The sequence below is a fragment of the Chlorocebus sabaeus genome, chromosome 16, assembly GCF_047675955.1.
Source record: "Chlorocebus sabaeus isolate Y175 chromosome 16, mChlSab1.0.hap1, whole genome shotgun sequence".
Taxonomy (NCBI): domain Eukaryota; kingdom Metazoa; phylum Chordata; class Mammalia; order Primates; family Cercopithecidae; genus Chlorocebus; species Chlorocebus sabaeus.
This window is the reverse complement of record NC_132919.1, coordinates 57,838,079-57,854,580: the sequence shown is the minus strand read 5'-3', so window position 1 is coordinate 57,854,580 and position 16,502 is coordinate 57,838,079. Positions and strand designations below refer to the sequence as shown.

The following is a 16,502-nucleotide window of genomic DNA, read 5'->3' as shown; positions in this document are numbered from 1 at the left end:
CCCCTCAGTGAACCTCAGACCCTTCTGTCCTCTCTGGAGTCTCTCCATGTTCAGGACCATCACAAGTTTCCTCAGATATAAGAAATTCTTCCTTATGTGTAATTCCGTCATGCCGCTCCCCCTGCAAAAGCTGTTGTCATCTTTCTCTGGATGTGTTCACTGAAAAGTCTACATACTTGCCTTTAATTCCCTTCATTGTTTTTGTTAAGAAAGAATTTTTTTAATCCCATTTCTTTTACATCAGAATAATTCACTTTCCTTTCCTCATCAATTTCTTTTATTTTGTTTTACAATATTCTTTGAAAACTATAATGAAATAATAATTTTAAAAATAAAAAGCAAAACAGTGGCAAAACCAACACAATAACTCACACACATAGCAATTAATATGTGTTGAAGAATATTTTAAGAGCTTAGCAAGCATTAATTTATTTTATTCTCCCAAAAGCCCTATTCAGGAATACCTTTATTTTCCTCATCTTATTGATAGAGAACCTAATGAACAAGTGTGTTGTGTAACCATGTTTCAAGTTCAGAGTTTTGGCTCTAGAGTCTTTAGATTTCACTGCTCTGCTACATCTCCCTCAAGTATTAATTCAAACAAGAGGTCAATATTGATTTATAAGATGTTAATACTGGAAGGAACTCTTCCAGACTCCTAATTTGTTGCCCTGTGCACAGCCCATCTGCCTTCCTAGCCTCTGTGTTATTTAATGTCCTACCCCCTGTAAACATCACCTCCATGCCCTTTCAGTCAATTATTCGTAAGTTCTCACACAGAACCTTGTCCATTCTTGCAATTACCCAACCTCTGACATTTTAAACCCACACAACCCAGCCCCTATTCACCATCCTGTTTCGCCAGCTCATTCCCTCAGGTACACCCACCATGTTCTTCAGTCTCAAAGGAGCTCCTGGTCCTTGGCTTCTTTTTCCCTTCCAATCCCCTTCTAGCTCACATCCCACCTCTGTCTGGCACAGATACCAGTGTCTATCTTGTTTATGCCTCTCTTGCCATGGTCATTCCTCATTATGCCTTCTTCACAATCACCCAGTAACCTAACCCCAGTCTTCTTCCTTAACTCGGAGGAAGCACAGTAACACGCAGCCTCAGCCTGGCAAACATTACACCAATGACAATTTATACCATTCATGGGGATAAAGGATTTTTATATTTCTTTCCTTGTTACTAAAGAATGTTTAAAAGTGGCATTTTCTTATTCATGGCAACAAATTTTTTTAAATGGACACTGATGTGTGACAGTTGTGACATTATTTTTTCTGTAAAATTCTACACTTGGCTCCTTATTTGTTTTCTTAAAGTTTTTTAATTTACTTTTTAGGTTTCTTTAAAAGATTATCTTCCTCCTTTCTAAAAAAGTCAATATCATTCATAATGGAAGTTGTATTTTCTTAAATGTTAGCACGTTCTGTCCCCTTTTATCTTATTTCCTATAGCAGTTCCTTCATGGTACAGTGAATCTGAAATAGATTTAGATATAATTGGGTCAGAGATTGTTAAATATATTAAATAACCAGCCTCTCTACTTAGTCCTGTAAAATTTCGAGAGGCAAAATACATTTCCCCCCTTTTTTTTTGTCCATCACTGCAGAGCATTTCTCCCCTCTGAAATTAACTGAGTGGAAATTTGTTCATGATCTGAAATTATTCAGTGTAGGTATCTCTTATTTGTACCCCTTGGTTGTGGAGGAACAGGTTTCAATAAAGATGCATTGAAGAGGCCGGGTGTGGTGGCTCACGCCTGTGATCCCAGCACTTTGGGAGGCCGAGGTAGGTGGATCACGAGGTCAGGAGATCGAGACCATCCTGTCTAACATGGTGAAACCTCGTCTCTACTAAAAATACAAAAAATTATCCAGGCGTGGTGGCAGGCGCCTGTAGTTCCAGCTACTTGGGAGGCTGAGGCAGGAGAATGGCATGAACCTGGGAGGCGGAGCTTGCAGTGAGCCGAGATGGCGCCACTGCACTCCAGCCTGGGTGACAGAGCAAGACTCCATCACAAAAAAAAAAAAAAAAAAAGAAAAAGAAAAGATAAGATGCATTGAAGAGTCTCAGTTTTCCTGAGTTCCTCCATTTATTTATTTGTGTTGCGTTTGACTCACCAGAATGCTGAATCCCGAAGACCCATCATTGTCATCAAGCCCTTCATCCTTTTTCTCTCTCTTGTGACATTAACAGATGCATAGTAAATGAATGGGGAAAAGGAAATAATGCAGGAAAAAAGGTATAAATCAGTTACAACTCCTGATTGACCAATGAAAGAATGCATCTTCATATTTTTTCCAGTAACTGACATCAGCTCCTCCATCACTGAGTGATTTGTTGTGATCTGAAGAAAGGCATTAATAAGCAAAATTTGTATGTTAATGAATAGCATGCTGTTTTCTTTTAACCGTCTATTTTCCTATGGATGTATAATTGGCCTATTGGGATTTGATGCTAACCTGTATTTCCACTTCTATGTCCTGCCATTGACCCACTGAGAGCTTGGGTCCAGGCAGTCTGAGTGACTCACCGTTCTCAGAATTCACTATGTGTTTCATTACCTCCCTGCCTAACATTACTTTATGATTTGCTTGGCATGTCTTTTCTGAATTTATATATTCAGTAAGCCACCACTCATCTCAAGCTTCAAGCTGGAATGTTATTTCAATTAGTCATTCTTCCATGGCATTCTAAGGCTGAGAAGGTTTTTACTTATTTACTTATGAAGACCTGATTTATAGTTCTGTACTAGTCTACTTCTGTTCTAATAGTTTTCTTATATGCCTGGCTTCCCAACAAAGTTGAGTCCGTGAATGAGATGCTTTTTCTTCTGTTTGTATCTACATTCCATGGTATATAGAAACTTCAGTAAACTTCAGAGTGAGCAAATGAAATAACGAGGCTATCCACTTACATTTCCTTTCATGAAACTTAATGCCCCTAATATCATTAACTGGCACTAAACATTAGTTTACATTGAACGTTTTGTACTCACTTCTATAATAGCGGCATTAATGGCAGCTTGAAGAGCCACAAAACCTTCCTTCCAGAATACTGAAACTTCACAGTAAACATCTTCATTTGTTTCATAACAATAAGCTTTGTGAAAAAACAAATTATAACTATCATTACATCACTATCTATGTTATTGAAACATGATTTCAATACTGATTATAGCAAACAGTGGACTTTACAATGGCCCCAAATTCCAAATGTTCTTATTTTGACTCAAAGCTTATGAAAACATAAGTTATAATAATGATTCTCAAAATGAATCAGGCAGACTCATGGGGCGGAGCACTCTCAGGAAACGTTTTACATTAAATTATAACACTCTAAACTTTCTCATACCATGTCCTGTGCTTTTCTGCTGATCAAGAATTTTGTTGATCTCTTCTCTTTTCTGATTTGTATTGTGAAAACTACATATTTTAATGTTTTTCAAAAGTTCACAGAGCCTAACATGGATTGAGAAACACTGAACAAAAGCGTTTTCTAACACTGGATATAACACAGGCATAATAGGCAAATGGAAGTTCAAGTAAGATTACTTACTATGCTTAAATCATGCTAATCAGAATATCTTTGGAAGAAAAGGATTTATTTAAAAAGAGCTATCAGTCCATTTAATAGTAAACTATATTAAAGAGATATCCTTGAATAAGATTAATTAAAATTGAGTATAGGAATTAAATGCATATTACATGAAACATGGTTTTAATAAGATCTTGAAATATTTCAAATATACAAATGATATAAAAATACAATAAAAACACAAGGACCCACTGCAAATTTGCAAAATAAATGCATAATTTCAAATACAGTTAGAAACTTTTGTGCACTTCCCCAGCACCAACTTGCTAACTAGCTAACTGCTTTCCTGAACATTGTGTTTATACATATGCCACTATGTATCTCTAAACTACATATGTAATTTAAAAAATTAAACTCTACTAATAATTATTATGAACTATGCTCATTTATTCCATATTATGATTTTGAAATGTATATAAATGGCCCCATTTACTTTTTCTTCTTTTCTATGGTTATGAAATCCCATTGCAGGAATGTAAATCAATATATTTATCCATTTTCCTGTTGATGATAATTTGGTTAGTTCCTTTTTTCTTTTTGCGATTACCAGAAAAAAAATCTGCTGCTATAAAAATCTGTATATACGTCTTCTTGTAAATATATCGATATTGGTCAGTATAGTCTCTTATATGTTATAGTAATAACCCCTAAATCTCAGTGATTTATCACAGTAAAAGTTTGTTTCTTACTCAGGCTACACATTCAGCAGAGGTCTTTGGTAGGAGGGTTGTGGGGTGGTACTCTATTCACATCAAATTTAGGATCCTAAGATGGAAGGCATTTCCTCCAACTGTTAGTGGCACTGTCTGTATTATACTTGACTCCTTAGTTTGCGGAAGCAGGTGAGAAAAGGTGAAGAACTTATACTTGCGCTTAAATGCCTTGGGTCTAGCTATCTTATTAGGGCTACAAAAAGCAATTATTCTATGTCCTCAGGAAGAAGAGAATAGGCTGCAAATCTTTAACACAGGTATGAGAGTTTCACTAATAAGATTTCTATGATGATGAGTTATAGGTTATGCGCACATCAACTTTAAAATGAAATTTCTCAGTTTTTGTGGAATTTAAAAGTTTTATAAAGCTGGGTAGGTATTCTCTTTGCTACATTTCCTTGTCCATATTTCGAATTGTTCTATTTGCTAATTTTTGCAAATCTTATGAACGTGAAATGATGTAACATGTGGTTTCAACGTGCAGTTTCCTGGTTGCTAATGTGGAGAAACACCTCTCCTAGTGCTTATTCTTGATCTGTGTTGTTTTATGAAATTATTATTTTTGTATTTTTGATCTTTTTCCTATTTATTCAAAGTAAATCTTTACATATTCTGGAATTAATTTTTTGTTAGATTCTTCTGTTATAAACATTTTATCGTTTTTTTTTTTTTGGAGATGGAGTCTCACTCCGTCACCCAGGCTGGAGTATAGGGGCATGATCTCGGCTCACTGCAAGCTCCGCCTCCCAGGCTCAAGCAGTTCTCCTGCCTTAGCCTCCCGAGTAGCTGGGAATACAGGCGCACGCCGCCATACCCAGCTAATTTTTGTGTGTTTGTGTATATTTTAGTAGAGACGGGATTTCACCATGTTGCCCAGGCTGATCTCGAACTCCTGAACTCAGGCAATCCACCCGGCTTGGCCTCCCAAAGTGCTAGGATTACAGACATGAGCCACTGCGCCTGGCCACTTCATCACAATTTTTGCCTTTATTTTTCACTATCTCTATGGTGTCTTTTGATAATGGGAAGTTCTTAAAATTTATATCTAGTCAAATTTATCAATATTTTAATTTATGGCTGAGTAGTATTCCATGATATATATATCATATTTTCTTTATCCATCCCTCTGTTGATGGATACTTATGTTGATTCTCTACCTTTGCTTTTGTGAATAGTACTGCAATAAACATATGAGTGCATGTATCTTTTTAAATATAATTTTTTTTCCTTTGGGTAGATACCCAGTAGTGAAGTTGCTGGATCAAATGGTACTTTTGTTTTAATTTCTTTGAGAAATCTACATACTGTTGTCCATAAAGGTTGTACTAATTTACACTTCTACCAATGATATATAAGTGTTATCTTTTCTTCGCATCCTTGCCAATATCTGATTGTTTTAGACTTTTTAATAATTGCCATTCTGACTAGGGTAGGATGGTTATCTTCTGGTTTTAATTTGCGTTTTCTGATAATTAGTGATGTTGAGCATTTTTTTACGTTGGTTGGCTGCTTGTATGTCTTCTTTTGAAAAAAGAATTCAAACAATCCAAATAACCCCATTGAAAAACAGGCAAATGGGTTATTTGTTTTGCTTTTTGAGTTCTTTGAATTCTTTGTTGAATGCATAACTTGCAATTTTTTTTCCATCTGCAAGTCATCTGTTTACTCTGTTGATTGTTTCTTTTGCTGTGCAGAAGTTTTTTTTTTTTTAGTTTAAGTCTCATTTGTCTATTTTTGTTTTTGTTGTATTTGCTTTTGAGGACTTAGTCATAAATTCTTTGTCTAGCCCAATGTCCAGAAGAGGTTATTCCTAGTTTTTTCTTCCTGAATTTTTATACGTTAGGGTCTTATGTTTAGGTTTTAATTTATCTTGAGTTAATTTTTGTATATGGTGAGAGATATGGGTCCACTTCTATTTTTCTGCATAAGGCTATTCAATTTTCCCAGTACCATTTATAGAAAAGGATTTTTCCCCCAGTGTATGTTTTGGTTTGACTTTGTCAAAGACCATTTGATTGTAGGTATGTGGCTTCATTCTGGTTTCTCTATTCTGTTCTGTTTATCTATATGTCTATTTTTATACCAGTGTCAAGCTGTTTTAGTTATTATAGCCTTGCAGTATAATTTGAACAATTGAGCTTATTTAAAGAGAAGTTTATTCTATCTTATCCATAAACAATTTTGTTTTCTTTTAACAATCATATATTCCATATAATATATATGTGTGTACATATGAATACATATTAAATTTACATATGTAAATATATATCTATGTAAATATATGTATATAACTATATATAGTGACCATTTATCAGTATGTTCTTATGCCCAAAAATGAATATTTTTTTAAATGTTGAGGGACATGTGTACATCATTATGACAGATAGTGAAGCTCTAATTTGGCATACTAACCTCTATTCCCACACATGGTTTATGACATAATTGAAATAGAGAGTAGTGAAATTTTAGAGCCAGAAAATTACCTGTATGGTCCTTGTGTTCCTTTTTTGCTGGCATTTCGTGTCCTAGCAGGAACTTCAAATGATATGAGTATGTATTAGTAAAGATGACTCTTACTATTTCTTCAGGATAATTTGCTGTGAATTCTTTAATACTTTCTTCATCTGGCAGTCCCAAGACCTCTTTACCTTTTGTTACAAGAAGGGAATATTATTGTTAGTAAATTACTAGGAGACACAACTTCAGGATATCATGTTGAATTGCTTTTGCTAGAGTTTTCTATGGAAGTAAAACATAATCAAGTATTAACTTTCAGAAAGGTAGACTAAAATGTTGGGTGGGAGAGAAATTTCTAAAGCTCCATCTAGATACAATCAGAAGAAATACATGAAAATTAGTTATTTTATTTTCGTATGTTGTGATTACTGAGCCAATTTCAGTCACAGTGTCATACTATACCAATTAAACTGTTCAAAAATAATTAACATTCCTATAAAGTTGAAATGGTAAATAGAGAGAGATAGATATTTAAATTGCAATTAGGCACTGTTTTATATCAGGCGGACATGCCTATACAAATTTATTTTTCTTTAATAACCTTGATGGTATGGCTAATAAGCTAAAAAAGGTGATAAATTTAAAAATGTGTAAGAAACTATGTTGACATCACTGAAAGAATCCCTCTTTTCTGTAGGTATTGTGTCCAAGGCCACATGGCTGTTTTATTAATACTGAAAAATGAGACAAAATACAAGAAAAGTTCTGGATTGGGGTGGAAGTGTTGAAGATTAATGTAGAGGGAGCAAGCAGTATGTATTTTGATAGAATTAATTTTATTCTCAAACTTGTGTCATCAGGAACGAATACCTTTGTTACTCAATTTCTGTATTTGTAAAATAAATGTAATAACCATTATTATTATTATAGAATATTAATAGAGTACAGAATATAGAATAATATCATTACAAAATATGCTATTTTTACCGAATACAGTTTTTATAAAAATATGCCATATTGTAGCATTTAATGGATATTTATTATTATAATTGCATGTGGTTTGGAATGAGGTAGTGTTGAGAAGCTCAAGTTCCTGACATTAGGACTTGTGATGGACGTCTGTGAAACAGCAAGAGCAGACACATCTCAGGGCTATTTAGGAGACTGGACCTTGGTAGATAGTTCATATCACATTACAATGTTGAATCAGAAGTGGATTCAGTGTTGGTAGGTAAGATGCACAGCATAGTCATTAAAATGTATGTGGAACTAGCGGTGTGATGCTTGGTGAGGTGCCACTGGTAAGCAAGTTTTGGATGGCTCACCGGAAGGAAAAGTCCAACATACTCTGGAAACTGTGGCCACAGAGACTCCAAACAGCAAGTGCATGAACTGGATTACTGGATATAGAATCCAGTGAAGGGGTCAGAATGCAGGCATAAGATTAATAATTACTTAAGTTGGAGTGGAATTTGGACAGAAGTTGACAAAGAAAGGAAAAAAAGAGGTTATGCAGGCTTCTAGTGACTGAGTGGAGCAAGATGTGTAGGTTTTCCTTAGAAGAACGCCCTTGGTGGGAATTATGTTGCTTAAAATGAATACTCAGTACCTTCTAAGACACATTTTTATATTCTTTTAAAAATTGAGATGTAATTCACATACCATAAAATTCACCCTTTTAATAATGTCCTGGTTTTTAGGATACTCACACAGTTGTACAAGCTCAAAGTCACTTTAAAATTATAACTCAACTCATAATAATTCAATTCATCAGATAAAATCTCACTTTACATCCAACTATCATTTCTGATTTGAAGCTGCTGCCTGATACTGACATCCTGTGGATATAGTCTGACTGTTCCTGTACCTCTATCTCCATGCATTAATGAGAATCTTCTTTTAGTATTAGCATAGTTGGCTTTCAATCAGCTGGGTTTGGTATAATCCAAAACAGAATAACTAACCTCCTATTAACTTTATTGACAAATACATTGCTAGCATTATTTTTTGTAGTTATTCTGATTATAACAATTAAATATTTATACAGAAAAATCATGCCCATATGAATGTGTGTCTGATCCAATAGGATACACCTATCTGCCATTCTCTACAAAATTCTTAGTAACCGTTACAGTTTTACTAGCTGATGTAGAAATCATCCTCCTGTTACCATTACCATGAGCATCTCAAATAAAAAACTTAAAACTTATACTCATTATAGCACTAATTTTAATCTTTATCTTAGCCCTCGACCTAACCTGTGAATGAATGACAGGGCAGCCACCACAGGTTTCCCTTTGAAGTATGCATTTATAGTTGTAAAGGACATATGTTGTTTTCATCTGTTGACATCCAGTTCTTTTTCTAGTAAAAACACACTGTGATCCATTTGGGATACTTCCCTTCCTTCACTCACATATCCTGTGGTTTTGATGTGGTCCATGACCTGGGAGCTCAACAAGTGGGCAATGAAAATACTGCATGTCCCCTATCCAAAGAGATTAGTTCTTGGTGAGCCAAGATCAACACTAACCCAAAGTCACCTATTTGTTCCTGTGGATAAAATCCTTGCAGTTATTGTGAACTATCAGAAATGATCTGTAATCTTTTCACTGGAGTTGCTAATCTGGGAGGGCTTAAATCTGGAGAGTCTGCAGACCAACTCTGCCTCTAGGAGAACCAACCTGTGAATGAAACCAGCACACAAAGCTATAGATCTGAGGGGCAGAGACGTACCTCTGTTGATGATAAACCTCTATCTTGCATTAATACTCTGCTCCTTTAAGCTAGACAAAGGATTCTTTTTCTTAAGACAGATTGAGTCGGGCCTCTTACTCTCAACTGAAATATTTGTGAAAAATATAGTGTTATTTTTTACAGATTATTGTTAACTAGTCACCCTACTGACCTATCGAACACAAGGTCTTATTTCTTTGAACTGTAAGAGTTTATTGTTGCATAAATTCTTATTCTTATTTTGCATATGCTAATAATAAGGCTAAGAGAAGCTGATGGCTTTCAAAATGCACTCCAGACACATATATATTACAGCAGTTCTCAGTGGACTCTCAGAACTACTTTTAATCAAATGTCCTCTGACTCTAAGCCTAGTTCTCTTGCCTTTGTATCAGGCTGCATCTCCTCTAATTTCAGAACATTGCTATAAAAATGATTGTTACAAAACTTATTGTTACAAAAATGGTCTTTACCCTTCAGCTTTAAGGTACTCGTTAAGTAACCTTAACCTTAACTTGACTTAACAACTACTTAACCTTAACTCGTTAAGCACCTTAATGCTGAAGGATGAAAATCTGAAATATGAAATACTCAAAGGAATATTCAAATAGAGCAAGGACATGGTTTTGGTGTTAAAAGGTAAAGTTAAAATTCCTATAATCAAATTTAGGAAAGGAAGAGACTGGTTGTTCTTTGTCTATAAGGACAAGAAAACACTACACTACACTACAGCAACGATGTCATTTTGGTGACAATGTTTTCAGAGTCACGTGTCAACATATCCCTAAACACTACTACCCTAAATGTGCACCAGTCTGTATAATTTCATGCTTCCTCAAATCCTATACCAGATCAACAAGTTTCTTTTTGAAAGACTGTGCACCCCAAATGGTAAACCCTTGTTTGGCAAGCAATACATTTAGTTTTAACTTAGATAGTGAGTGGTGAGATGTTACTTCCAATAAAGGGAAGACATATTCCCAATCTATGTACTCCAGAAAGTTTGACCATTAAGATTTGTCAAACTGAAATACAAATTAAATGCGTAAATTTGCAGTCAAATTAAACAAATATTCACACCAGACGTTCCTCTTAAGTAACTAGAAAACTTACCTGCCAGGAAGGGAGCAGAGGCTACTTTATTCATTATCTGTTGGGTTGTGTTGGTGACAGGTGTGTACGCAACAGAAAATCTGGATTCATTAAATGTATCTACCCGTCCCAGGTCCATGGTAAGCAGTGAAGAAAAATCATTTACTTGATGACTATGAGGATATATATACAAACAAAGTAGTAGGAGCAATGAGTTCAGCCATTCCTATATAATGCAGGAGAAAGGATAAAGAAAAGTCTTATTTAAAATTAGTCATCCACAATCATTTTGTCATAAAGTTTGTCTCTTTTATACTTTTCTACCTTCAATATATCCCATATTATAAACTGTTGAAAGTCTGCTGAAAGTCTATGTGTTTTAAGAGAGAGTTGCAAGGCATTGCTAGCTTAGTAATGATATACTAGTTGCATGCCAAGATTCTGGAATTACAAACTCAACAGTATACCAGTTTGTAAGGGCATTCTGATAATTCTAATAATAAAATAGTGTCTGAGGGACAGTATCTTAATTAGTTATAAATCCTGATCACATGCGAAGTCCCAATAAGAAATCACTTTATTTCCAAAATGCATGATCTTAGGGGAAGAAAACTTTAAAATGTATGTATAGTGGAATTCCAATTTAGTTAAAAATGCTACCTAGCTATATCTATCTGATTTTTAGAATATATCAAAGCTTAATCAAGATTTTTTATACGGTAAGATTATAAGAGCTAATGCTAATTTTCTTCTTGGACTTAATACAATTTCAACTTTTCTATTTTTTTTTTTTTTTTTTTTGAAGAAAACTAATTATTTCAAGAAGAGAAAGAGATCCCAAAGAGAAAATGCCAGTTACCATTGTGGTGGGTTGGTTTGTTTACCATATCTTTGGAATGTCAGTATCTTAACCCTAGTCTCTATGAGTGGGGACACTAGTAACAAATGTGACCATTGGCTTTTAAAACATGTATTGGTTTCTCAATTGCTACCAGATTCAGTGGTTTCAGACCTCAATTTATGAGCCCACGTCAATTGAAATGTCTTCAAAAACAGATTCATGGCCTGAAGAATAGCATTTTCTGTTGTATAAAGGTGCTGTATTTTAGTGTTTTTGGTGTGTCGGGGGAGATACACATGGCATAGATAACCTCCCAGGCAACAGGTATTTTCTTATCATAAATAGAGAACAACATACATATTGAGTCATACCATTAAGGACTCTCTTTTCATTCTCCATTTTTTAAGAAAGTTCTTGCATAATAAGGCCCAAGTTTGTTGACACACACTTATGTCTCTCTTCTTCATCTTGTCTTGTTTAATGAAAAAGAAAGAAGATAAAATTAATATGAAGTTCTTAATAAGAAGAAATATCCTGCAAACAACAAAAAAAGAGTTGAATACTCCAATGCTGCAAATGAGTGCAAAGAGTCTGAGTGTTCCCCAGTCAGCATTGCATTACTCCCATGCTCTCCTTCCTTCCCCACTTGTAGACTCTGTTCCATCATTTATTTGTGATGCCCTGTGCCAGTTATCAATTTACTGTCTCTCAGCCCTAAATTCACTCTGCATAGCCTGCTCTATAAAAATGGATCTGAATCCTTTAGGTACTTTCCTTTGCCAGCGTGCATGATGCTATACTGTTTCAGCAGAGAGGATAGTAGAGACACTGCAGGTATCTGATGCCATCCAGGTATCAGAATAGTTCATTTGCTGGGTTTCTATAGAATGTATTTTTCCCCACTGAGTAAATTGTTTTCTCCAATGCAAAGTACCTATAGTGTGCAGGATTCACTGTGTGTTTCCTTTAGCTCTTAACTTGAGTAGCAGTAGTATATCTGGGAGCCCCCAGATAGCTACAGCCCTTTCCTCAAAGCTCTGTTTCCTTTGGCCATCCTGTTGCAAAAGCAGTGCACTCCAGTACTGGTGTCCACAGCTTGCCATTCAGGCTTCTCTGACATTCGGTGGGTTTCAACCACACCTTATCCAATTATGAATACCTTATCTCCCCATGTTTATTCTTCTTTGGATATTCTCCCTCAACCCTAGGAAGGCCTCTTGAGCTCTCAGTCCATCTTTATAGTTATTCTCCTGCCACTATTCAATAGTACGTATATGGAACTTACTTTGTGTAATTACTGGGTAGTTTCTGTCCCCTGATTGCACCCAGACCAACACCTACACATATACCACTCTTTTTTGTTGTTGTTTTTTTGAGATGGAGTCTCACTCTGTCGCCCAGGCTGGAGTGCAGTGGCGCGATCCTGGCTCACTGCAAGCTCTGCCTCCTGGATTCACGCCATTCTCCAGCCTCAGCCTCCCGAGGCGCTGGCCACCATGCCTGGCTAATTGTTTGTATTTTTAGTAGAGACAGGGTTTCACCGTGTTAGCCAGGATGGTCTCAATCTCCTGACCTCGTGATCCGCCCGCCTTGGCCTCCCAAAGTGCTGGGATTACAGGCGTGAGCTACCGCACCCAGCCACATACATCACTCTTAATTTCAATAAATACATCCTTGAACACCCAATTTAATGTCTCTATAATATTTAGCTTAAGAACCTGAATAATCTGTTTTAGGAATTGATCTATCTAAGACAATTTAATGGGATCTTTGTTATTTCTAGCAGAAATAACTGCACTCTTTACTAATTTGTGGGATGAAAGAAAATTTTCTTTCCTAACTGAAAGAAATCATACTTTTCACTATCTCTCTTTGAAAAATTAAAATCTTATAAGATAGGATAATCACCATAGTTTGGGCTGGAAGATTGTAAAAAGCTTTACATTGTCATTTTAAAATGTCATTTTAATCAAATATCATTTTAAAATAACATCTATTTCTTGTTTCCATATTTACGAATTTATGTTTATTATGCAGAGTCATCAGGAAAAATACACACACATATTTGCATATGTATCATCTCTGTGTATGTGTATATATATACTTTTTTCTAAAATCATTGTAGCAATTTGTACTATGATAAGAAGTATTTCAAAATTCATCTTTTCCACATTCTCATCTATAATGATATTGACATTCTCTATAAGATTTCCTGAATTTTTCTTTCACTTACAATGCATAAATTCTCAAGAGAATAGTGCTGCTTTCCTAATAATGAGAGAAAGTCAGATAATCTATAAAATTATGACTTTTATTGGGTCTACCAAAGAGCTGAGATCACAGGTAACTAGGTAAACTAAAATCCAAAGGGTAAAAGCCTTCTCCAGGGATGAAAGAGACCCATGATTGGTTTCAGAAGTGGTAAAGTATTAGAGAAAGACATGGCTACTGTAAAAGCAGGTAGGGAGAAAACAGCTGAAACATTAAATTTTTGATGGCTGAGTGTGGACGCTAGTCCTGGTACCCACAGCTTACATGTTTGCTTACAATTACTGGGACCCCAGCACTTACTTGTCAACTCTTTTTTTTAATAGGTTTCACCTAGTATTATTTTAAAAATTACAATAGCAAAGACTTGGAAACAACCCAAATCCCCATCAATCATAGACTGGATAAAGCAAATGTGGCATATATACACCATGGAATACTATACAGCCATAAAAAGGAATGAGATCATGTCCTTTGCAGGGACATGGATGAAACTGGAAGCCATCATCTTCAGCAGAATAACACAGGAACAGAAAACCAAACACCTCATGCTCTCACTCATAAGTGGGAGCTGAACAAGGAGAACATATGGATACAGGAAGGGGAACATCGCACACTGGGGCCTGTCGGGGGGTGAGGGGAAAGGGGAGGGAGAGCATTAGGACAAATACCTAATGCATGTGGGGCTTAAAACCTAGATGATGGGTTGATGGGTGCAGCAAACCACCATGGCACATGTATACCTGTGTAAGAAACCTGCATGTTCAGCACATGTATCCCAGAACTTAAAGTATACATGCAAACAAGAAACCTGAGAGACCCCCAGTGGCTCCCAGGCCACAAAATACTCCCATGTCTCAGAATAGTTTTTCCAAAGGGCATATCTAGAAGCCTTGGTGGAAGGACAGGAATCCCTGTCAGCCCCACAAAACAACCTGTTGTTGCATCTTGGGGAGGAGTTAAAGCAAAAATCAACAGCTAATGGGAGGCAATCTGTAAAGCACCAATCACCCCTTTCCCCAACCCTTACTACTGTTCCAAGTAAACTTCTACTGCTGCTGAGTTATGGGCAGAAGCAAAAAGCCACTTTGTGGAGGGAGAGGAAGGAAACCACGTCCCTCTATGATAAGCCTTGCACCTAGCAAAAAGTAACAGCCTGCAACACTGCAGGTGGGGTGGGAAACTTCCAGTCCCCATTCCCAAGCAAAGATAAGTTGCAGCCGAGATTTGCAACAAGGACCCAGCATGGATACAAAGCAGAGACAGGCTCTCACCACAGGAGGGGAAAGGAAACTCTCACAGGTCCAGAACCTCTCAACAGATACAAGGTGGGAATTGGCTGGTATGTAGGGAGAAAAACATGTTGAGGAAGCCTCACCTCAAGGGCCAGATCTATAGTATCTAATACTGAAGTTGGAGCAAGAAATCTAGAGTTCCTCCTACCTATATCTGAAGCACTGCACTGAGCAAAAAGCTATAGCAGTCTATGGATGGGGGAAGGGTAAGAGAATGGAGAGGGTCTCCTTTATGGCTTGGGTGCACAAGGCCTTTGAAAGTTGAGGGTGGAACAGGAACACACAGAAAACAATGTACAGCTTCCCAGAGCCAAATTATGCACAAACATAGAGTGTGTAGGGTATCTCATTATTTAAATTTGCATTGTCTTGTTTTTCATAGAATTTGAGCATCTTCTTACATGTTGAATGGTTATTTAGACTTCTGGAAATAGCTTTTTGTACTCAGTTGATTTTTTTTTTTTTTTTTGGTCATACCTATTTGTAGGAGTTCATGATGTATTCTAGATATTTGTTTACTGCCAGTTATTAATTTTGTCAATCTCTAATTTTCTTTTATTGTATTCAAGTTTAAGTTTTGTTGTAGTCAAACTAAACAACCTTTTCCTTTGTGATTGTGTATTTGGTGTGTATGTCCTGTTTAGAAAGCACTTTCCTTTTCAGAAATCATAAATGCACATTCCTTCATATTCTTCTAATAATCTCAAGTATTTTTTAAGAGTATGTGAAAGAGGTACTCTTTCATACATCTGAGTTTATTTTGTGACCTGAGTCGTTGGTGACGCGTTTTTTCTTTCTGCAGTTCTCAAGCAAATTGTTCCAACATGAACTACTTTCTGGCTCCTTTCTGTATTGATTTGTTATGCCTTCTCTCTCAAATAGTGTGTGTGTTTGTGTTTGTGTGTGTGTGTCTGCATATGTATATTATGTGTATATGCACTTTGAAGTATCCTATTTTTCAATTAATCTCTTTGTATATTTCTTGCACATAGTCTACTTACTAGTATTTACTAGAACTTCATAATAAGCCTTCATAAATGCTAGAACAGGTTCTTCATCTTATTTTTCTTTTCAAAATTGTCTTGGCTCTTCTGGGAGCTTACTATATGTGACAGAAACTGTTAGCTTTTTACAAAAATAAATTTATTTATTTATTTATTTATTTATTTATTTATTTGAGATGAAGTCTCAATGTGTGGCCCAGGCTAGAGTGCAGTGGCACCATCTTGGCTCACTGCAACCTCTGCCTCCTAGGTTCAAGCGATTCTCCTGCCTCAGCCTCCTGAGTAGCAAGCAGGGAGTACAGGTGCCCGCCACCATAAAATTCAACATCCCTTCATGTTAAAAACTCTCAGTAAACTCGGCATTGATGGAACATATCTCAAAATAAAAAGAACTTTTTACTACAAAGCCATAACCAATATCATACTGAATGGGTAAAAGCTGGAAGCATTCGCTTTGAAAACTGGCACAAGACAAAGATGCCCTCTCTCACCACT

At 36.1% G+C, this 16,502-nt stretch overlaps 1 protein-coding gene across 2 annotated transcripts in view; it reads right to left on the bottom strand.

The window, feature by feature from the left end:
• ABCA8 (ATP binding cassette subfamily A member 8) overlaps positions 1 to 16,502 on the bottom strand; it is a 79,219-nt gene that overhangs the window by 57,961 nt on the left and 4,756 nt on the right. For both annotated transcript variants that reach the window (XM_008011982.3, XM_008011983.3), the window contains exons 2-6: positions 11,812 to 11,912; positions 10,621 to 10,825; positions 6,798 to 6,962; positions 3,003 to 3,106; positions 2,125 to 2,351 (exon numbers count right to left, since the gene is read on the bottom strand). In XM_008011982.3, the coding sequence (XP_008010173.2) occupies positions 2,125 to 2,351; positions 3,003 to 3,106; positions 6,798 to 6,962; positions 10,621 to 10,825; positions 11,812 to 11,907 (797 nt within the window). In that variant the 5' untranslated portion in view covers positions 11,908 to 11,912. The remainder of the gene's footprint in view (positions 1 to 2,124; positions 2,352 to 3,002; positions 3,107 to 6,797; positions 6,963 to 10,620; positions 10,826 to 11,811; positions 11,913 to 16,502) is intronic.